Source organism: Pinus tabuliformis, chromosome 3_1 (genome assembly GCF_031772625.1).
Source record: "Pinus tabuliformis cultivar Carrire ecotype Pingquan chromosome 3_1, CPIR1, whole genome shotgun sequence".
In the NCBI taxonomy this organism is placed as follows: Eukaryota; Viridiplantae; Streptophyta; class Pinopsida; order Pinales; family Pinaceae; genus Pinus; species Pinus tabuliformis.
Genome location: NC_142301.1, coordinates 663,924,590 through 663,948,022, shown reverse-complemented (window position 1 = coordinate 663,948,022; position 23,433 = coordinate 663,924,590). Strand labels below are relative to the sequence as shown.

The 23,433-nt window shown below is 40.0% G+C and overlaps 1 protein-coding gene across 11 annotated transcripts in view; it reads left to right on the top strand.

Moving 5' to 3' along the window:
- LOC149188857 (uncharacterized) overlaps nucleotides 1–23,433 on the top strand; it is a 405,877-nt gene that overhangs the window by 246,683 nt on the left and 135,761 nt on the right. For 10 of the 11 annotated variants that reach the window (XM_089411722.1, XM_089411716.1, XM_089411713.1 and 7 more), the window contains 2 exons: nucleotides 8,548–8,841; nucleotides 8,949–9,176. The exons of the other annotated variant lie outside the window; for it this stretch is intronic. In XM_089411722.1, the coding sequence (XP_089267848.1) occupies nucleotides 8,548–8,841; nucleotides 8,949–9,176 (522 nt within the window). The remainder of the gene's footprint in view (nucleotides 1–8,547; nucleotides 8,842–8,948; nucleotides 9,177–23,433) is intronic. 11 annotated transcript variants of the gene reach the window in all.

Sequence of the window (23,433 nt, the reverse complement as noted above, 5' to 3'; positions counted from 1 at the left end):
CAGCCTACAAAGTTTGTATGATTAACTCTGAACAATGTTTCTGAAGAATGGCAAGTTTTTGTCCAGAGTATCTTGGGCAGAGAGAAACTGTCAGATTGGGAATGTGTGTGGGTTGATCAGCAGCAGGAGGAGATGAGGCGAGATTTGGTGAAGAGCACCATCAATGGTGCTAGTAGCAGTAGTGGGATGAAGTAAGTAAAGGAAGAGGAAGATGTGGCCCTTGCATCTAAGGGGCAACAGGAGCAGCACAGGAGGAAGAAGAACGTTTCAAAGATCAAGTGCTTTAGATGTGGTGAGCTTGGTCACTACAACACTCAATGCCTTCTTAGAAAGAAGGACAAGGAGGAGAAGCAGGATCAACAAGCTGCATCCTTTGAGATTGACAAGTTGTCTTCCAGATTGGAGGAAGAGTTTGCCATGATCACCGAGTTACCTCCAGGGGTGAGGTGGGGTGATTTGGAGTTGTAGCCCTAGAGAGCTACAGGATGGACAGGATTCTTGAGGAGGTCCACCTCATGAATCAATACCTGGCTACGGGAGACCAATACATGCAATAGTAAGATGGATCAGTGGCAGTTGATGCAGTCAGGTCCCAGAGTGACAGATGCAGTGTCTAGTAGCAATCAGATACTAGGCAACACAGTGCAGAGTTGGCAGCAGTGCAGTTGGCACATAGCAGAGTTAGTAGTAGCGTAGAGGCTTCAGTGACAACGCAGAGTCTAGTAGCAGTCAGATACTAGGCAACGCAGTGCAGAGTTGGCAGCAGTGCAGTTGGCACAGAGCAGAGTTAGTAGTAGCGTAGAGGCTTCAGTGACAACGCGGAGTCTAGCAGCAGTCATGACTCGGGTGACAGATGCATCATAATAACCATAGTTGGTTTAGTATTTTGGATGCTTTTTTGTTGCAGTGTTGCAGTTGCAACAACAACAGTTGGAGAGGGTTGCAGTGCAGATTCAGTTTTGATAGCATTTCAACAAGGCCAACAACAGCATTGATGCAACAACCAGAGTTGCGTAGTAGTTGATGGGTAACAGAGCCAGACATCAGCAACGCAGTAGATGGTGTAGAGACAGAGTGATGCTTCAATGGGTTGCAGCACTAGAGCACATTCCTCACTAAGAGGGAGTGTTGATTTTTGTAGCATCGGATGTGCTCTAGCCTCGAGATTTTGTAGAGAGGCTAAGACACATGCATTCTCCAAGACCTAGAAATCGTTTGGGAAAATTCCAACTAGAGATGGTTTAGTTAAAATAATTAATCATTTTTAATGTATTCCAAAGTCTAAACTTGGGAAATGTGAATAATTAAAGGGTATTAATTAAATTAGGTGCGAATCTTCTAGAAGAAGACGACGATCAACTCCCAGTTAATATTAGCTCTTGATTATGTTTTAATCTTGGTCGTTGGTACTCCAACGAGAGATTATAAGAAGGAGCTTGATGGGCACTTGGAGAACACACCGAGATAGTGAGATGTAGAGATTGAATTTCTCAAGAGTAGCAGCGGTGAGTTGTCGGAGAGAGATTGAGCGATCTTCTTGCAGTGAGGGGCAGGGATAGTAGACCATAGGAGATTTCTAGTCCCGGTGAGTTTAAGGCAGAGAAGGCATTGAGAGGTTCAGAGAGTAGCATAGTGCCACGCAAAGGCAGCGCAGTGCTTCAAAGGGAGTCTATAATTTTGCTAGAAGTAGTCGAAATCTAGTGCCGGAAGACGGGGTGTGAGACCGGAGAGCCAGAGTCTTGTTCTTGTCAGCAAAACAATCAGCAATAAGGGTGACACAACTCCTAGAAACTGTGACGCAATGACAGCATGAGCCCACGAAGAGGCAACGTGGGGTTAGCCATCCAGAGCTTGGATCAGAGTCGGATCGCCAATGACAGTGTGAGAATATTTCTCACTACCTCTTTGCTAGTTTATTCTTTGTATCAGAGAACCAGTTTGGGCATCCAATGATTTGTTCTCATATTACTATTGCATAATAATAAAACCCTCAGTTGCTGCACCAGTTTTCCCAAGTTGGGTTTTTCCGTGGACATTGGTCCAAAAACAATGGTGTAATTGTGTGTGTGTTTATTTCTTTCCTGTGCAGTATTTTGTTTCCGCAGTATTTTATGTTGTGAAGGCTGCAGTAGACTTTATTTCGATGTTTCCTGTGTAACATTGTAAATAACTTGATTAAGAAATTAACAAGTAGGAGCAATTTAATCAGTTTCTACAGTAGGAATTCGCATCACTGAATTTTCACAATGATGAGTGTCAGGCCAGGGTAACTCCTCATTGAACGAGAGAAAACACTGATTGATTTTTATTCATTAGCTAGCACTTTATTTATACAAATACAAAACGGATCAGTTCATCTTCTAGATGACTGTCCGGCTTCACCTCATCCGTTTCGGATTAGGTGTCAACATTCCCCCCCTTAATCTGAAGGGATGTTGGTGAGTCCAAGCATCATTCTGAATCTTTCAAGCTTTTCTCTTCCAAGCGCTTTGGTGAAGATGTCTGCAATTTGCTCGTTTGTGGAACAATGACGAAGATGGATTGTTTTGGCCTCAACATGATGTCGGATCAGATGATATTTAGTATTGATGTGCTTAGTACGATCATGGAACTTTGGGTTCTTGGCCAACTTTATTGCAGATGTGTTATCAATCATGAGTGGAGTTGATTGTATTTGTTTTACCTGCAAATCTTCAAGAATTTTCCTGAGCCACACAATTTCTTTCGTTGCTTCAGCTGCTGCCACATATTCTGCTTCTGTTGTGGAATCTGTTGGTACTGATTGTTTGCGTGATCTCCAGGAGACAGCTCCTGATCCAAGACTCATAGTATATCCTGAAGTAGATACCCCTGTTTCTTTGTCTCCATCGAAGTCTGAATCAGAGTATCCAATCAAGTTGAAGTCGTCCACCTGTGTATACTTGATTCCAAGGTCTTGAGTTCCCTTCAAGTACCTTAGAACTCTTTTTGCAGCAGACCAATGTCCCTCACAAGGCTTTTGCATAAACCTGGAGAGGATTCCAACAGCAAATGAAATGTCTGGTCTGGTAGTAGTGAGGTAGATGAGACTTCCTACAAGCTGTCTATACTTTGTTGCATCCTCAAATTCTTTTCCTTCAATAGATGTGAGCTTCAAGTTTTGTTCCATTGGAGTAGAAAGGGGATTGCACTCTGTCATGCCAAATCTGTTTAACAAATCTCCAATGTATTTCTTTTGAGAAAGAAATATGGACTTTGGATGTTGGGTTACTTCAATGCCAAGATAGTAATGAACATAGCCCAATTCAGTCATTTCAAATTTTTTTCCTAATTCTTTCTTTATGGATGCAATATAGCTTTCATTGTTCCCTGTCATTAAAAGATCATCTACATATACCACAAGATATACAACTGTTTTGCCAACTTTCTTGACAAATAAAGTTGCATCATCAAGATCAAAATGTTTGAAGTTGAGTTTCAGAATATGCTCAATTAGTTTTTCATACCAGGCTCGTGGTGCTTGTTTGAGGCCATACAAGGACTTCACAAGTTTGCATACTTTGTGTTCATGTCCTTTCACAGCAAATCCTTCAGGCTGGGACATAAAAACATTCTCTTTTAGATCTCCATTCAAGAATGCAGTTTTTACATCCATTTGATGGACTTTCCAACCGTTCTGAGCAGCTAGTGCAAAGAGTGTCCGGATGGTGGCCCATTTTGCTGTGGGAGCAAAAGTTTCCTCATAATCGACCCCTTCCTTCTGTGCAAAACCTTTTGCCACAAGCCTAGCTTTGTGCTTGTCAAGTGAGCCATCAGCTTTGTACTTGTTCTTGTAGACCCACTTGCAGCCAATTGGTTTGGTTCCAAATGGAGGATCAACCAGCTTCCAAGTGCCATTCTTTATGAGGGCATCATACTCCTTCTGCATCGCTTCTTTCCATTCATCATGAGAAGCAGCTTCTTTGAAGGAAGTTGGTTCAAAATCTGTAGACAAGTTCAATTCACAATCATAAGTAACATCCATATCAACAGGTGAATTAGAATTATCTACATCACCTCCATCTTGTCGGTTTGAATTTCTGGTTCCTGTTTTTCCAATTTCATCAGGATGAACACTTTCAAGTGTCTTTGTCAGCCACTTTGGGGGACCTTTCTGAGATGGTCCAGGCTGTTCTGTTGATTGAGTTGGGTCTGAATCAAGATTGAGTCTCCCAATTCTATCAATTACATCACTTAAAGCATCATCCGTTGTTGGAGTGTCATGCAGGGGAGATTGTTCTTCAGAAGAAGATTCCACATGTTGATCTAGTATAGGAATCCCCCCTTCAAGATGTGGAATCTGATTATCAAACTCTTGAAATGATTTCGGTTTTGTGAATCTATCCAAGCGATGAAGTTGCCGCTCAACAACACTGTCAGATTTGGATGATTCAAGAAAAATGACATCTCTAGATAAAACAAACTTTTTATTTACTTCATCATAAAGGCAGTATGCTTTAGATGTGTTTGAATACCCCAGGAAGATACACTTACGACTTCTCGCACCAAGTTTGTTTCTATGTACCTTTGGTATTAAAGCATAACAGGTGGAACCAAATATCCTGAGATGTTTTACCGAAGGAACATGTCCATACCACAATTCATAAGGAGTCTTGTTTCTTATAGCACTAGATGGACATCTATTCTTTATATATGCAGCACATAGAACAGCATCAACCCAAAACATTGTCTTTACATTTTTGAAGAAAAGCGTGGATCGTACCATATTCAAAATTGTTCTGTTCATTCTTTCAGCTACACCATTCTGTTGAGGATTATAAGGCACAGTTGTTTGATGTTTAATCCCATGTTGGCGAAGATAGTGTTCAAATTCATTTGATGTATATTCTTTTCCATTATCAGTGCGAATAGACCCAATATGAGATTGTGCATCATTTTCAATCCATTTATGAAAATTCTTGAATGTTTGAAAAGCATCAGATTTGTTCTTCAATAAGTAAATCCAACACATTCTGGTGTAATCATCAATAAATGTCATGATATATTTATTTCCATTTGCAGAAGGAACAGGCATTGGACCACATAAATCTGAATGAATAAGTTCAAGCTTCCTATGTGCTCTTGAATGTGAATCATGAAAAGACTGTTTGCTATGCTTTCCTAGAATGCAAGCATCACATTGTTTATGTTTTCTAGGAATTGTAGGCAAACCAGCAACACCATTTTTCTTCAACAAGCGGAGACTATCATAGTTTAAATGTGCAAATCTAGCATGCCATAATAAACTTGATGGAAGTGTACTTTCATCATGATGAGAAACATATGAAAAATGTTGTGCATGAGCAGAGGTTCCTTGCAGTTTAAGGAGTCTTTCTTCTTCTATACCCCTCATGACAAGTGAGTGGTCAGATGCCTTTCTTACCTCAAGCTTGCCATCAAACATGTGAATGGAGTGACCTTGCTGGCGGATGTGGACCAGGGACAGCAAGTTTCTCTTCAGCTGTGGGAGATATAGAACATGATCCAGAAGAAAGTCTGGAAGACCAGGCAGTTTAAGCCTGATTGTGCCAAGCCCTGATGGCTTGATTTTTGACTGATCTGCAAAGTATACTGCTACATCAACATTGTCAGTGAAATCTTCAAAAAATTCTTTCCTATAAGTCATATGACAGGTTGCTCCTGAATCAAGCAACCAGTCATTTTTCGAAGAAGCAAGTGAAGCATTAAACAAGTCTTCATTTACTCCAATGTTACATTGTGCCTCAATATAGTGAGCGGATTCAGGTGCTTTACCTTTGTCTGTGTCATCAGTTTTACCTTTCTGCTGGTTTCTTCTCTGCTCAACCTTGTCCCATGGTAGCTTGCATGTAGAAGCATCATGTGATCCATTTCGTTTGCAGCGAATGCAATGCAGATCTGACTTTTCTGCTTGAGAATGTCTGCCCCCCCTGCCTCTGAAGTATCTTCCTCTTCCCCTTCGTCCACCTCTTCCTCTTGCAGAATCTTGAGCAGGATGCTTTTCTTTGTGAGCAAGGCAAACAGTCTCTTCAGAAGATTCAGGGACTGTTTTCTTTCCAAAGGCTTTCTCTCTTTCAGCAAACTTTTTCACAAGAGAGTCAAAGGTTATATCTTTAAGGTTTCCATTTGCTTGTAAAGACTCAAGATAATTAGAGTAGGTAGGATAGAGTGCTTTGAGAAAGGCAATAAGAGAGATATCCAGCTCAACCTTAGTGGATTTTATATCATGCATTATAGACTTTATTTCAGATGCAAGAGCAAGAGGATCATTATTTTTCAGTTCAAGAGTGAAGAGTTTAATCATGAGCTGAACAACTTCAAGTGCAGAATGTGTATCATAGAGTTCTTTAAGCTTTTGTAAAGCTTCAAAGGCAGTGGAATAGCATGAAATATGACGACTTACTTCCTCATTTACAGATGCTGCGATCAATGCAAAGGCTTTGCTGTTCTTGTTTTCCCAAATGGCGAGTTCTTTGTCTGATGTGGGCTGCACAGGGTCTTTGTCTTCTTCTCCGACACACACTCCTTTCCACAGCTCATTGTAGATAAGGGTGTGTTTTACCATCCGGGACCATTCAGAATAGTTCTCCTTGCCAGTGAGAACTATTCCGACCATAGAAATGATTGAATGCATTCTGTAAAAAAAAATATCTCTGCCAAAAACTTCTGTAAAAAAAATATCTCTGCCAAAAACTTCTGTAAAAATATCCTTATATCATAGCCTTATGCATTTTATTCTTCTTCTAACATTTCATCAGCATGTCATGAGCATTTCTTATATCACCATCACTTCCATAATATTATGTTTTTAAAAAAATACGAGGGCGCTCAAATATATATCACTCTTCAATATATATTACTGCTCAACATATATCACTGTTTTGAAAAAAAGAGAGGGCGCTCAACATATATCACTGTTTTGAAAAAAAGAGAGGGCGCTCAACATATATCACTGTTTTGAAAAAAGAGAGGGCGCTCAAATATATATCACTGTTTTGAAAAAAGAGAGGGTGCTCAACATATATCACTGTTTTTGAAAAAGAGAGGGCGCTCAACATATATCACTGTTTTTGAACAAAAAAGAGAGGGCGCTCAAATAAGAGAGGACAACGTAATATATATCATTTCAATATATATCATTGATGTAAAAACTGTTCAAGAGGACAGCGTAATAAAAACTCCGCTCCATTTTTATTTGTCAAGCCATAACTGTTCCGCTGCTATCTCAACGCTAGTTACAAATAACTCCTCCCGCTCACCACTGGCCTTCTTCCCTACAGGAATAGTAATGGTCTCGTTACCTCCACATATTTTCACCACAGTGCCCTCGCGTTATACAGCCATGGCGCGCCTAGCAGCAGAGAGTAGGAGTTCTTGGGATTCGGCAGTGGCAAAACATGGAATGTGGTCAAGATTCGAACCCGGCCAACATCAACGGCAACGTCCTCAATAGAAAACGCAGCTTTACAATACAATACAGGCCTCAATACAATACAACGCAGTCCACAGTCATTTAAAAAGTATATACCCACAGCTAAAAATACGCAGTCCCAGTCTTCAATATATTAACGAAACCACAGTTCTTTAAAAAACGCAGTCTCCCAATGTATTTCCCAAAAAACGCAGTCTCAGTCTCAGTGTTACAAAAAACGCAGCGCAGACTTCAGAAGAGCAATGATGCAGCCTAATTTCAACACAGTCATAACAAACGTAGACACCAGCGATAGGTTTTACCTAACAGTGGAAACGCAGAAACGCATACCATTTTGTTTGAATGGAATGAGGTAGGTTTGAGCAGAAACGCATCAACGTACAGTTCCACGGACAGAGGGCGCAGTCTTCATGTCAGAACAGAGGGCGCAGTCTCATGAGAGGGCAGTGTCAGGCCAGAGGCGTTCAGGACAGAACAGACCAGGAGTTACAACCAATTTTGGGACCTGTGCTCTGATACCATGTCAGGCCAGGGTAACTCCTCATTGAACGAGAGAAAACACTGATTGATTTTTATTCATTAGCTAGCACTTTATTTATACAAATACAAAACGGATCAGTTCATCTTCTAGATGACTGTCCGGCTTCACCTCATCCGTTTCGGATTAGGTGTCAACAATGAGTATAGCTTTCTAGATCAGATTTAACATGGATAAATGTATAGATATGTGATTTGATTTTCATTTTCACTTTTTAAGTGTTATCCATCTTCTTGCAATTTGGAAAAAGCATGTCGCCTCAAGTTGTAACCATTTCATCCCATTGATTGCTTGATCTCATTGATGTTTTAATAAAATCTATCCATCTATCTCTCTGTCAATTCAAATGGAGTCATCTGCTATAGTATGTTTTAACATTAGCACTAGGGTCATCAATCCAACTTGATTATCCTCAAATTTTGATAATGGAATGTGATTACAGCCTCTTGAGATTAGAAATTCAAATAAAAAATTAAAATAATGTGGCCATTACAATCCATCTAGTTATCTGTAAAAAGTTTTATGTGAAGCAATTATTCATCATATTTCTGATCAATCACAATTGGGATTTGTTGGGCAGGTTACTGCTGGTGACACTCCTTATACTTCGGCTATGACATTTGAGAATTTAAATCTTTCTGCTGAATTACTTAGGGGTGTGTATACTGAAATGGGATTTCAGAGGCCAAGCAAGATCCAAGCAATAACGCTTCCAATGATCCTTAGCCAACCTTATCTGAATCTGGTTGCTCAGGCTCACAATGGTTCTGGGAAAACCACTTGTTTTGTTCTTGGTATGTTGAGTCGAATTGATCCAAAGTTAGCTGCACCACAGGCACTTTGTGTCTGCCCAACAAGAGAATTGGCAATACAGGTATATTCTGCTTCTTTCTGACCATATACTAGAAATCTATAGATTCTTATAACTGCTTAAAGAATGTACAGATTTTGTTTCATAATTACTTCCTTTTTATGGACCAGAGTCACGAAGTTCTCAAAAAAATGGGGAAACATATTGGCATAGGATCAATATGTGCTATAGCTACTGATATTGGGAATTATGTGGCGATATCAAGACGTGCAGAAGTTAATGAACAAGTTGTCATAGGTACACCAGGTACAGTGAAGAAATGGATATCCAACAAAGTTTTGCGTACAAGGTGCATCAAGATTCTTGTTTTTGACGAGGCCGATCACATGTTGGCTCAGGTATTTGACGGAAAATGTTGCATCATACTAATTTTAACTTCATGAAGTGGGATGCTTATTTTAAGTGACTCTTGTTTCGATCTTTCTTTTGCACGTGCTAAATGGCAACTTCCCACATCTAAAGAGAACACTGTCTAGCATTCTCTGCTAATTTTACAGCTTTTTCAGTGCTCAAAAAAGATCAGTGTATGCTTGCAAATTTTACTTTATTATAAATGGCTATATTTTATAGAATAGATTAGATAATTTTATAAATGTCCATAAATGACCAAAGAATAAGTCAATAAGACTTGTAAATATATTATATAACTAATTGACATCAGGCCATGGAATTGCCAAAATGAGTGCCAAATGCTAAAATATGAAAAGATACATATGAAATTTAAGAAAAGAAAAGAAGGGGTGAGTAAAAAAGGCAAACCCCAGAAAGAGAGGAAACACTACTTTAATATCATAGACAGTGATAAAGGTAGAAGTAGACGAGGGAGTTCATATGCCCTTGTTACTATCTATTACTAGGAAGGAACTGATGCAAAACTTGATATTGTTGTCTAGGTCGTTCCTATGGCTAAGGGGCTTGGTTGGATGAATCTACGAGTAGCCCTAGAGTAGTCCAAGAAATTCTCACAACATTCGAGGCTAAAGAGAAAAATTTGGTGATGAATGTTTGCTTGCTTAATTTGGGTTGAGGGGCATCGCCATACAAGGAGTAGGTATGGCCCCATGACCTTGTGGAGATTCAGTCTGTCAATCAAGGTATGTATTGGTTGTTGTCTTGCAAATTTGATGTCATTCATGTACATGGTTGCAAAGTTGGGATGATGCTTAGTGCGTCTAGTCACTGACATAGGTGGTGGAAAGGAGGTTATGATGTTAGTGGTGTTTATTTATAAAGATAGAGATCTTGCATCGAGGTACTAAAAGAAGTTGGTAGGAGACCCTCTAGAATGAGTAGTGATGTCTACCCTAGATGTCATCTTAAAAAACGAAGTGTTCCTTAGTTTCAATGTTGAGTATGGGATAATTGAGGTATCCTCTCCACTTGTAAAGAAGTGTTCCTTACTGTCAATGTTGAATATGGCATAGTTGAGATATCCTGTCCACTCGTAGGATGTGGTGACTTGAATTATCCTGTAAATGGTGGAAATAAACTACTCAACTGGTCAAGTGGAACCCAAAGGCCATGTGAACTATGTCAAATGTAGTTAGGCTTAGGGCAGACAATAATAGAAGGCCATCTTGAGTCCAAGAGATGAAGGGGCCGGATCCAAGTGAAGAGAATGTACTATTGATATATGTCATCCTTGACTCCATTGTTGATCTCCCCATTAGGGGGTAGTAGGTGACTAGGGGCATCCAAAGTGTACTTGAAGGGATGGAAGTGATGCTAGTGGGTCAACAGAGGAAGGAAACCTTTGAGAATTTGCACCACCTATGTCTAGAGTGGCTTAAGGATAAAATATTCTTTAAAAAGAAAAGGGTCAAATAAAGGTATGTCTCGCTTCTAGTAGTCGAGTCTTGTTATTGATCCAATTAGCAGGGTTGCTAAGGTCCTAGAAGCCTCTGCTAGATTGCACACACAGGACAGGGACTCACTGTCACCTTGGCCCAAGTCCTCGCGCTTTAGATCTAACGGCCTCCTAAATGGTCTAGGGAGGATTTCTGAAGGTAACCTCTACTAGATCCAAGTAAAACTAGTGCTTTGAATGGGATCAAGGAGTGATGAGTTGTTGTATGGAGCTGTTCCACTGTTTCTGAGTATGATTTAGAAGCAAAAAATAAAAAACAATTAAACACTAAATGAGAAAAAATATAGCATGTAACTAGTCAAAATTGATGTAAATAAAATACTCTAATCATATATGTTCTTACTTTTAAATTTGGACTGTTGGTTAGATACTATGAGTCAAAAAGAGCTTGCTGTCCTGTAAAATCATATTATAAAGTTTGCCAAAAATCACAGGGACAACAACCTGTTAATCCCCAATTAGTCGCCCTAAGAGTGCCAAAGCACTCCGAGATGTTATGTCTAGAGGTGGGAAGGTTGGGGAACAAAATTTAAGACTTGTGAGATCTCTCCTCAACCTGTAACAGCTGAAAAAGACAATTTCCAACAAGATAGAAATTTCCTTTTACAGAAATGGTTTGAAGCCCTCCTGGGCAAAGTGCCTAGAAATTTTGAGATCTAAAAGTGCGCTTTAAATATTGTTGGAAATTTAATAAAATTCGCTCTAAACAGTAAAATAGACAACATTAAATGAAGTAGAGTTAGTAGAGAGATGTCTTGAATATGAATTACTTGTAAGGTACCGGAAATCTCTGTTTTTGGTGTAGTTCTTATATGTTGCAGCCAATAGTTTTAAACACACATCAAAGTAATAGGTATATTTGGATAACTCGTGTCATTGCATTATATTCACAAGGTCTTTCTTGGTCAAGGGAGGTATATCATTATGATCCTTAAGAGATTTGGGTTGATGGAATGCTAGTCCATGTCTACTCCCATGGTTACAAATCTAAAGAAGCTGAGAGAGACTGATTCAGATTTGGTATATCCCTCTATGTATCGATGGTTGATTGGTTCATTGACGTATCTGGCTAATACCAGACATGATATTTGCTTTGTAGTGAACACTCTAAGCCAATTCTTGGTGGAACCAAGGCATGTACATTGGATTGCGGCAAAACATGTGTTGAGATATCAGTGTGGTACAATAAGTTATGATTTGAAATATGTCTCAAACGGTGGAGTCAATTTGCCAGGATTCTTAGATTCCGATTGGGCAGGGAGTGCCAAAGACATGAAGAATACATCAGGATATTGTTTTAGTTTGGATCAAGGTTGCGGGGAGCGCCCCCCCCCCCCCCCCCACGCTTCTGCTCACAATTTGCGCTCCGAGTGAGAGCGGCTTCGAAGAACGCTCCCTAAAAAAAAGTGCTCTTTGCGTTTTTGGGAGAATTTAGTCTTTTTTGCAAAAAAAAATTGCAGTAATATTCCAAATGCAATTTTTTTCAAAGAAACAAATAAGTTTTGAGTGGAGCAGCCTAATGATCAAGCCTGTGGCCGAAGTATTGATATGCGATTCATGGCAAGTAAAAGTGACATTCTCCTTAATCTTCATTTTCGTCCTTTTACTTAAATTTTTAACATTACCATGAAATGACTCGGGATGTTTGAGAGTGGTTCCGACTATTGTTCAGGGTAGCATCAATGTGCTCTAGCCATGAAAATTGGTGGAGAGGCTAAACTTCTAAAGCACATGAGATCTCCAAGACCCAGAAATGGTTTGGGGAAATTCTACCTAGTGAAGGAGATATCAAAATAATTAATATTTTTAATGGGTTCCTAAGTCTAAACTTAAGAAAATAAAAATATTAATGGGTATTAATATAAAACTAGGTTAGAAGGTTTTAAATGACATGGATCAAGTTAAATCTAATCTTAGCTATTGATTAGAGATGTAATCTCGGCCGTTGAAGACTCAACACAAAATGTATAAGAGGAGGCTTGAGGGTCAGTTGGAGATACACCAGAGTGATCAGTCAGTTCGATTTTCTAGAGCGAGGTTTGCTAAGAGAAATCGAACTAATGATCAGAGTTGCAGTGAGGGGCAGTGAGTACGAGGTAGAGAGGCAGAGATAGTGCCGGAAGACTAGCACAGAAGCAAAGAGGCAGACGCAGAGCCAGAGGGAGCCACGTAGAGGCCAACAATGACTGTGCAAAGGCCTGAAGGGCCTGCGTCATCCACGCAGAGGCTGTAGAAGTGACGTAGAGGGCTAGAGATGCTGCGTAGAGCCTCAGAGGGCTGACGCAGAGGGTTTTAGGCTGATGCAGAGGCCAGGAGGGCCGACGCAGTGCTTCAGATTGTGCTGGAGAGGGTTTTGTGGGGCAGACTTTCAGAATATCTGCTTCCTAAGGGAGGTATTATTGCCGGATTTTTTATCGCTATCGGGTGAGCCAGTTTGCCATCCAGTCTACTCAATAAAAGCTGCTTAATAATAAAACCCTCAGAATTGCTACACCGGTTTTCCCAAGTTGGGTTTTTCCGGGGACGATTGTCCAAAAAATAACGGTGTCCCTTGTGTGTTTGTCTATTTCTTTCAGTGGTTGATCTGTAGATGGTTGAGACTGTATTGTGTTTATTTCAGTGTTTATATGGTTAAATAACTTGTTAGTAATTAAATAAGTAGGCGAAATAAACCAGAGAATATAGATAAAATTTCTAACGGGTAATACTTAGAAATTTCAACATGGTATCAGAGCATTGAAGATCACAAGAGAGCTGAAGGCACCAGCTAAATTAGAGAATTTGCAATAGAAACTATTGTCCCGAGTGACAAAAGTTATTCCTAGGTAGAAAGCAACAGAGTAGAGTTGACACAAAGGGCCTGTGTCATCAGTTCGAGCCAGAGAGAGGCCGACGCAAATGCAGAAGAAGGCAGAAGAAGCTCACGAAGAGCCACGCAGAGACCAGGAGGGTTGACACAGTTGGCCAAGGGAGCAAATCAACCTTCCCTGGATTACGCAGAGCCTAGAGGCTCAGTTCTTTAGTTGCTGGGGCATAGGAAGCTGTGGGCAGATTGTGGAGAGTGGAGCTGGTGGGGTGTTGTTGCTGTTGAGGCAGAACAGTACCTAACGGGACAGAACCAAGGTAGAGAAAGTTGCTAGCTAGGCAGATTTCTAGCCAAGAAATCGAGATCAATGTTGTAGGAGCATAGGAGATCGGAGAGGTGCGACTCGATGGTTGGCAGGAGGATTTCTAGTAGGAAATAGAGACTTAGAGGGAATCTAGTAGAGGATTTCCAAGAGGGAAGTAGAGACTCAGAGAAGTCGAAAGGAAGAGTAGAGAGATGGCCATGAATGTAATGAGGGATCAGGATAAGCTGGACGGGGCGTCCAACTTTATCATCCGGAAGGCCAGGATTGTGTTCGTTCTAGATAGACATCGCATCAAGGCCTTCGCCTTGAGAACTGTGGCTATCCTATTCGACCCAGCTGATAACGAAAAATATGAGTATGCGATCCAAGGCGAAATGCATAACCCTTGATGGGGTCAAGGATCATGTCGTCTAGCATATTGGCGAGAAGGAGGCGACAAAGGAAATGTGGGATACCATGAAGACATTGTATCAAGGCACTTCTGTGCAGAGGAAGATGCTACTAGAGAATCAACTGCAGTTGTACCAAATACAAAAGGGGGAGCAGGTAGATCACTTCCTCAGTAGGTTGCAGGAGATTCGGGATCAATTGACTTTCCGTAGGGGCCACGCCGGATCCGGAGTTGATAGTGAGGACCACCCTAAATGCAGTCTTTGAGGAGTGGGAGACATTCTTCGAAAGCATTCTGGGCAGAGAGAATCTTCCAAATTGGGAGGAATTGTGGGAAGCTCTTCACCAAGAAGAGATCAGACAGATGACCAAGATGGGAAGTAGCAACAAAGGAACTTGGGTCAAGAAAGAGGAGGAAGAGGATGCAGTGCTGGCATCTATGGGGAGCAGGGGAAGAGGAAGAAAAATGACCTCTCCAAGATAAAGTGCTTCAACTGTGGTGAGCTGGGCCATTATGCAAACTGGTGTCCAAGGAAGAAGAATAAGGGAGAGGCATTTGACTCCAAGGCAGCACCAACGGAGGCAGAAAAAGAGGTAAAGAATGATGACGATTGTGCCATGAGTGCTCATGTACCTCTAGAGAAGAGATGGGGTGACATCGAGCTGTAGTCAGGAGGATTACAAGCGATAAGGGGCAGGATCCTTGAGGTACCCAAACTCTTGGATCATACCTGGCTACGGGAGCCCCAAAGTGAGAGTAGCAAGATGGCGATGTCGGTAGAAGCGGATGCAGATGAAGCGACAGAGAGTGCTAGAGTGCAGTAGTCCCAGGCAGCACAGAGAGGGTTGCAGCAGTGCGAGAGGCACAAAGGAGGTTGTAGCAGTGCAGGATGGCACAAAGAGGTTTGCAGTGGTGCGGGAGGCACAAAGTTGTTGCAACAACGTAGAGGTAGTAGAGGGAGCACAGGATAGCCGCAGAGAGAGCTTCAGCATCAGAAGGGTTTCTAGCTTGACAAGGATGTCAGTAGTTGGGTGGATCAATTACTTACTTATTAGTAACTGAGTTGTAGTGCCACTGTAGCAGTGGTAGTGCTATGGGTAGCACAATGCAACATGATGAGGGAGAACTACAATGCAGATGCAGTGTTGGGAGAAAGGACCAGCAGCAGCATGGATGCAGAGTGAGCTCCTATACAAATGTAGCAGTGGCAGTGGTAGGGCCATGGTAGCAGTGCATAGGATGTTCGGCGGGAGGGCCTAGCATCAGCACAGGTACCGGTGCCATATAATCAAGGTGATGCTGAGTGGTGGAGTATTACTAGAGAACATTCCTCGCTAAGAGGGAGTGTTGATTTGGGGTAGCATCGGATGTGCTCTAGCCATGGAAATTGGTTGAGAGGCTAAAGCACATGAGATCTCCAAGACCCATAAATGGTTTGGGGAAATTATGCCCGGTGAAGGAGATATTAGAATAATTAATATTTTTAATGAGTTCCTAAGTCCAAACTTAGGAAAATAAAAATATTAATGGGTATTAATATAAAATTGGGTTAGAAGGTTCTAAATGACATGGATCAAGCCAAATCTAATCTTAGCCATTGATTAGAGATGTAATCTCGCCTGCTAAAGATTCAACATAAAAAGTATAAGAGGAGGCTTGAGGGTCAGTTGGAGATACACTAGAGTGATCAGTCAGTTCGATTTTCTAGAGCGGGGTTTGCTAAGAGAAATCAAACCAGTGATTAGAGTTGCAGCGAAGGGCAATGAGTACGAGGCAGAGATAGTCCCGGAAGACCAACACAAAAGCAGAGAGGCAGACGCAGAGCCAGAGGGAGCCATGCACAGGCCAGCAGTGACCATGGAGAGACCAGAAGGGCCTTCATCATCCATGCAGAGGCTGCAAAAGTGGCGTAGAGAGCCAGAGATGCTGCGCAGAGCCTCAGAGGGATGACGCAGAGGCAAGGAGGGCTAATGCAGTGCTTTAGATTGTGCTGGAGAGGGTTTTGTGGGGCAGAGTTACAAAATATTTGCTTCTGAAGGGAGGTATTATTGCCAGATTTTTTATCTCTGTCGGGTGAGCCAGTTTGGCACCCAATGTACTCATGAAAAGCTGCTTAATAATAAAACCCTCAAAATTACTGTGCCGGTTTTCCCAAGTTGGGTTTTTCCGGAGACGATTGTCCAAAAATAACGATGTCCCTTATGTGTTTGTTTATTTCTTTTAGCTGTTGATCTGTAGATGGTTAGACTGTATTGTGTTTATTTCGGTGTTTATATGGTTAAATAACTTGCTAGTAATATAACAAGTAGGCAAAATAAACCAGAGAATACAGATAAAATTTCTAATGGGTAATACTTAGAAATTTCAACACCGAGCTCATTGGATTTCATATGGAGAAAGTAGAATTTTAGATCTCATTCAATATCCAATAGACGTATCAGTTTTTTAGGATTTCAGGATTGGGGGGATTGCAATGTTTCCATTGGATTTTGTCATGTATTAAGGTATGCAAGCCGTATTTAATCAAGAGCACCAATCCCTCTATGTACCTTGATGTTAGTGACATTGGTTGTTGAATTCCTCTATCATGACCCTCCTAAAAATGTATGGATCACTCAAACAAAATCTTGACTTGACATGCTATGCTTTTTCCATCTTGTGTTAATGCTTAGAGGGTGATATTAATGAGAAAGATCCCTATACATATCCAGAGGTAATGACAAAAATACCTCTAGATATTAATGATATTAATGGCAAAGATCTTGATTTTCCAACAAGACTAAAAAATTAGACATTTCTTGTGGTGGCAAGAGGCCCAAGCATTAGCAATAGATAATAGATTTACTTGTCTTTTCTAGTTTCTAGTAGTTTTTATAACTAATGACTCTTTTCATATTTGTTATGATATTTTTTTAAACAGTATATGACAATTTAAGTTTGAAGTTGGCAATTATAACTCATTAGTAAGGAATTATGAATATGATGCTTCATGAAAGTTGAAAGTTGTTTCAATTCATTTCATTTTATAACATTTCATTTCGTGTTAGATATTATTTGTTGTCATGGTTACACTTAGCTTACAAGTACAACTTTGGTGATCAATGATGAGAAATGTTATATATTGAATTTTGAAAGCTTGAAACTTTAAGATTGATGAATCACGAGACTCAATATGTTGTATGTTACTATGTTACTAACTTGTGGACGTGGTTGATGAAGATCAGAACTTCTAAACAATTGTTGTTATTGTTGACATTTCTAAGTCTGACACGTTAGAGGTCCCGACTGCATTTTCTGGTTTAATTTCTCCTACTTGTTTATTCCATTAAGTTATTTATATAAATATAAATATTGAAATAAACAGAAATGCAGCCTTAACTCATATACAGATCAACAATTGAAATAACCGAAACAAACACACAAGGGACACCGTTATATTTGGACAATTGTCCCCGGAAAAATCCAATGCGGGAAAACCGGTGCAACAAATATGAGGGTTTTATTATTATGCAGTTTATGGATACAACTAGGGTGCCAGAAATGGCTCACTCAACAGAGAATTCCCTCGGTAGTAGTACCTCTCCTCGGAGACAGATATTCTGGCTGATCAATCATCGGATGAACGATCCCACAAAAACTATGGCAGCTTCCACTGCTCTGTGTCACTCTGCTAGGGACTACGTCACCCTCTCAGCTCACCAACACTTAGTCTGCCCCACGAAAAATCTCCCAGCGTTGCCTCTTGGCCCTGCATCATCTCTGCTAGCCTCTGCGCAGCTCTTAGACCCTCTGCGTCACCTACACTGGCCTCTCTGCCTCTGCGTAGCTTCCAACTGCCTCTGCGTCAGCCTCTCCAGGCTCTGTGCTATCTCTTTGGCACTATTTCTGCCTCTTTGCTATGTATTCTTGACTTCGTGCCGAATTGCCCCTCACTGCAACAGATCACTAGCTCGATTCTCTCAGCGAAACCCTGCTCCAGAAAATCGAACTGACTGATCAAGTTGGTGCATCTCCAATTGACCCTCAAGTCTCCTCTTATACTTTTCATGTCGCGTCTTCAACGGCCGAGATTAAGTTCCTAATCATCGACTAAGATTAGATTTGGCTTGATGCATGTCATTTGGAACATTCTCTTCCAGTTTTATATTAATACCCATTAATATTTTAATTTTTCTAAGTTTAGTCTTAGGAACCCCAATAAAAATATTAATTATTTTAATATCTCTCCAACTGGGTGGAATTTCCCCAAACCATTTCCGGGTCTTGGAGATCTTATGTGCCTTAGCCTTTCCACCAATTTTCATGGCTAGAGCACATCCGATGCTACCACAAATCAACAGTTATATGGTTCAATATAGGTTTTTTTTATGTTTTTTTATATCTAATTCATCATTCTACATGCTTTTGTTGACATATATGCATCAAAATATATATATATATATATATATATATATATATATATATTATATAAAAAACGCTCCCGGAATTGCTCCCAAACCGGGAGCTTTTGAAAATGCCGCTCCCGCTCTTGCTCCCCGTTTTCACTCCTGCTCCCAAGTAACCTTGGTTTGGATTCTACTATGTATCTTGGATGAGCAAGAAGCGGACATCTGTTGTACTCAACATTGCAGAGGTTGAGTATATTGCAGCTAGTTTGGCAAGTTGTGAAGAAGTATGGCTTTAGAAGCTACTGGTAGGATTGTTTGATCAAGTGCAGGAACCAGCCATGATACATTGTGACAATTAAAGTTGTGTGAAGATTTTAGAAAATCTAGTTTTCCATGACAAGTCGAAGCACATTGATATAAAGTATCATTACATTCGAGACATGGTATAGAAGGGAGCAGTGAAGCTCGAATACATTTCTATAGACGAACAGGTTGTTGGCATTCTCACCAAGCCTCTGCCCAGGGCGAAGTTTGCATACTTCAAGGACAAGCTTGGAGTGGTTGAGAATGCCTCCCTCATTGAAAGATTGTTGATGTTCTAGTATTAAGGGGCAAGCATTGTCTCTAGGTCAGGATATTGAAAGGTCAAAGATATTGACTAGGGGCCCTGCAATGTGGCTAGGGAGAATGTTCCAAAATGCATCAAGGCCTAGAGTGCTCCCCTAGATTACCAAAAGGTACTTGGCTAGTGGTAGTGGGTAGAGTGTGAAAATTCCAAAAACCAGAATCCTATTGCAACAACTGGAATTTATTTTTCTAATTTTTAATTATTTTAACAATTTATTTGCTACGAAAAATATCAAATAAATCACACTGCAACCTTCACAAATAAAATACTGTGGAAATAATATCGTTGGACAATAAAATTGACATCGTTACTTTTGGACAAAAGTCCCCGGAAAACCCAATGTGGGAAAGTCAGTGCAACAGATGAGGGTTTTGTTTTATTATGCAGTAGTAAAAATTTGAGTACAATCTCGATGCCCAAAACTGGAAATCCATAGCGATAAAATCTGGGCAAAATTATTGAAGGGAATTACCCTTCCTCCGCAAGCAATCCCGGCACAACTTGTCTTCAGAAAACTCAGCCTCTTGGACCCTCTGCATCAGCCTCTGCATAGTCTCTATGATGTCAAGCCTCCAACCAGTCTCTAATGAAGTCGTTCTGCCATCCTCTACTGACGAAATTGTCTCTCCAACATTCTGGAATCTCTGCCCGGTCTCTGGAACTGAGAACAAATTTTACCTCAGCTAAATCGAACTGCCTATTTGAAGCAACTGCGTAGTCCTCTGCACTGAATAACTTGACCCTCTTGCTGTCACCTCTCTGGATCTAGAAAACTTCCACTGGACTCACTTCCCTTGCCCCTCACTCATTGCTTCGATCTCTGGCTCTCTGGTAGATGACTGAAATTGTCTCTCCGACACTCTGAAACCTCTGCCCGGCATCTGGAACTAAGAACGAATTTTGTCCTCAGCGAAATTGAACTTGCAATCTGAAGCAACTGCATAGTTCTCTGCACTGCATCACTGGGAATAACTTGGCCCTCTTGCTATTGCCTCTCTGAATCTGGAAAACTTCCATTAGACTCACTTCTTGAGAAATCAATGCTAGTAGAATTAGGTTTAGATTTCTCTTTCTTGATAAGTACTTGTGAATTATGTTGGCGGCTTTTATATCTTTATTATATTATCTTTCATCGAGCAATTACCAAATTATGTGTGTATGAAGATCACAAGAACAAGAGACACAAGATGTAGGCACTCTGCCAGGGAAAAACCCCTATCTAGGGGAAAACCCAGTCCACCTTCTTCCTTTAGTAGCTAAGACGAGATAATCCAAGAATCTTCAACCTAGACACAGACCTCCTCCAACAACCAAGTCAGCCCTTCCTTCCAGCAACTTCAATCTAGATCTTCGACCTTGGAGCAACAACACTTCGACCCAGCAAATTCAGAATTTCGATCTTCCAGCAACAGAATCTTCGGCCCTACACATTTATAATTTCGACCTTCCCAACAACAAAACTTCGATTCAGCAAATAGCTTAGTAACTTTGCATAAAAAAAGAAAGAGAGATAGCTTAGAAACTTCAACTTGCACTTCTTCCTTCTTTCCCTTGAACTTCACACTTTTTCTGCACTTCCTTTGATGTGTATCAGACTTGTTGAGTTGATGTCCAAATATATCGAACTGCTCTTGTATATATAGCCTCTTCTATGGGTCGAATTATCCTCTTGTAGACCGACTTCTTCAGGATAGGACCGACTTGGTGTGGAGGTGATAAAATACATTTTTGACTCAATAATAATTATTTTTACATGATACAAAAGCCCAAGAAGTGTCCCATTAAATGGATAATAACTCTAATGACTCAGTATAAAACCTAGAAGTCCACAATGGGGACTTTGACCTATAAATGATGACCCAAGCATAAAACCCATGCTTTAATAAGTCATTGTAATAATAATAATAATAAATTTCATTCTTTGACTCAAATATAAATATGAAGACCAAACTTAGTTACATTCTTCCACATCATTGTCCCTGCCCCTCACTCACTGCTTCGATCTCTGGCTCTCTGGCAGCAGACTGCTGCTACTCTGGAAATCGATTTGCCAAGGAAATTGAATAGCACTTGATTGATGTGTCCATGTCGTCCAGCTATCATCATCAGCCTGATTGTCATATTATAATGTAAACCCATTCTGCATATATTTGATGTAAATAATCTTAGCATATGTGTGTCATGTATGTAATTGCCTAAGTAAACCTATTTTTCTGGTAACGATCTACATTCCAGGAGGTTTTTTGTCTCATCGATCCATTCTCGGATGGTCAGTAGAGTTTTCCTTCAACCTTACCCCAAAGCCGGAATGAATTTTGTCTCCAGGATCTTAGGCGAGTCCTAGTGTTATAGATCGAGTCTGTGTAAAAGTGATTTGGGAATAATACTAACTATTTGGTTAGGTTATTTTATTACAAATTGCTTAGTCTGTTGGATTATATTTGTGTCGCAGAAATGGGTAGTCTGTGAGGGTCTATTTCAGATGGGTTTTCCCCCTTGAGATGTAAAAAATGTAAAAATCATGATGTAAAGTGTCTTGAGCTTTAGAAAAATAATTTATCCCCTCATAGGTTAATTAATTAAATTTTTTGGACAAAATCAATTAAAATCATAAGCCAGAAATTTAATTAATTATAGGTCCTAGGTAAATTTAAATTTTCCAAAGGCAAAATTCGTGGGTCCTTAAAATTCAAATTTTAAGAGGCCCAGGGACTAAGGTAAATTGATTATTTTGCTAAATTTTAGGCCTTTGGTCCCTAGGGTTAAGTCAAAGTCAAAATTTTGAGGAAATTAATTCAAAAATTTAATTTTTGAATTAATTAAAATGCATTTAATTGAAAATTTCGAAATTTCTTTAATATTTAAAATTTCGACGTATGAGATTAAAAGAAATTTTAATCCTTATTAACGGTCGAGATCACTTTGACAAGGATCTCTCGAACTAACGGTTGGAAGATTTATCTTTAAATAGGAGATCAGTTGTGAGTTGAGATCATTTGATCTTTGAGTCGTGCGTTGAGTGAAAGCTCTCTTGTAATCTTTTAATGAGCAATAAAGAAAGACTTTGGGGTTAATTTCTGCTGGTGTTACTCTTCGTGGAAATGCTGTAAGATGTGTTATTTTCATGCATAGATTTCCTTTTAGACATTATTAATAGATTTCTGAAGAGTGATTTGAGCACAGGTATCTTGCTCAACCGCTGGGGTTTAAATGATAATTTAAGTTTTGAATATAATTGCAGGTATCTCTATTAAATCTGAATTTTATTATCGTTTTCTCGCTTCACGTTAATGGTTGAATTGAGTTGTGCAGGAAATTCTTGATTTTTAGATCATCGGGCGTTCGGCGAAGTTTTCAGTTGGACCAGCCAACTCCCGATTAGTATTTTTTGAAGAGCCTAGCTTGATTGGATCCCGGGTTTATCATAAGAAATTTTATTGTTGATGCATGAAGGGTTTTGGGTGAAGCACCTCCATTTAGATTAAAATTTCAAAATTTTTCTATGCTAAATTGATAATCTGGCTTTAAAGAGCCTTAGATTATTAGATCTGGGAGTGGATTTGGACTCACACTTACTATATCTGATAGATCTATTGTTTTTGTGCATAGATCTGTAAATTTTTTTGGTTTTTCTAACTAGGGTTTCTAGGGTTTCATTTATTTTGTATATCTGGGTTCTGGGTGTTTGTGTTTTTAGGTACAGGTTGTAGATCTGAAAATGAAGTTTGATTTTGAAGCTAGATCTAGGCCCTGGAAGGTAAGATCTAGCCTCAAAATCAACTTTTGCAGGGGCATTACTTTTGTAGTCCAAGGGTTTTTCAAGTATTTTCTGGGGAAAAGTTTTGAGGGTTTTCATTCAAATAAATCTAAAGCATTGGTTTCGACATTTTAGTTAAATTTTTCTATGTGCTCCTTGGATTTTTCGAATTTCTCTGTGGCTGAGGTCGAAAATTTCGATTTTTTCTACATCTTGGGGTTTCCTGGAGACTTCAGATCCTTTCTCCTGCATGCATTTCTTCAAACCCTTGTTGCGAGAAATATCGATCATCCGTCTAGTTCTTTACAAAACCTCCGTATTCCCTCATTTCTCGACTTTCCCTCCTCACTGTCCACGCATCTCTCCTGTTGTGTGTGACCTTCCCTGCTATGAAACCAGCTCACAAAAAGATAGAAAAGATAGATCAACGCCT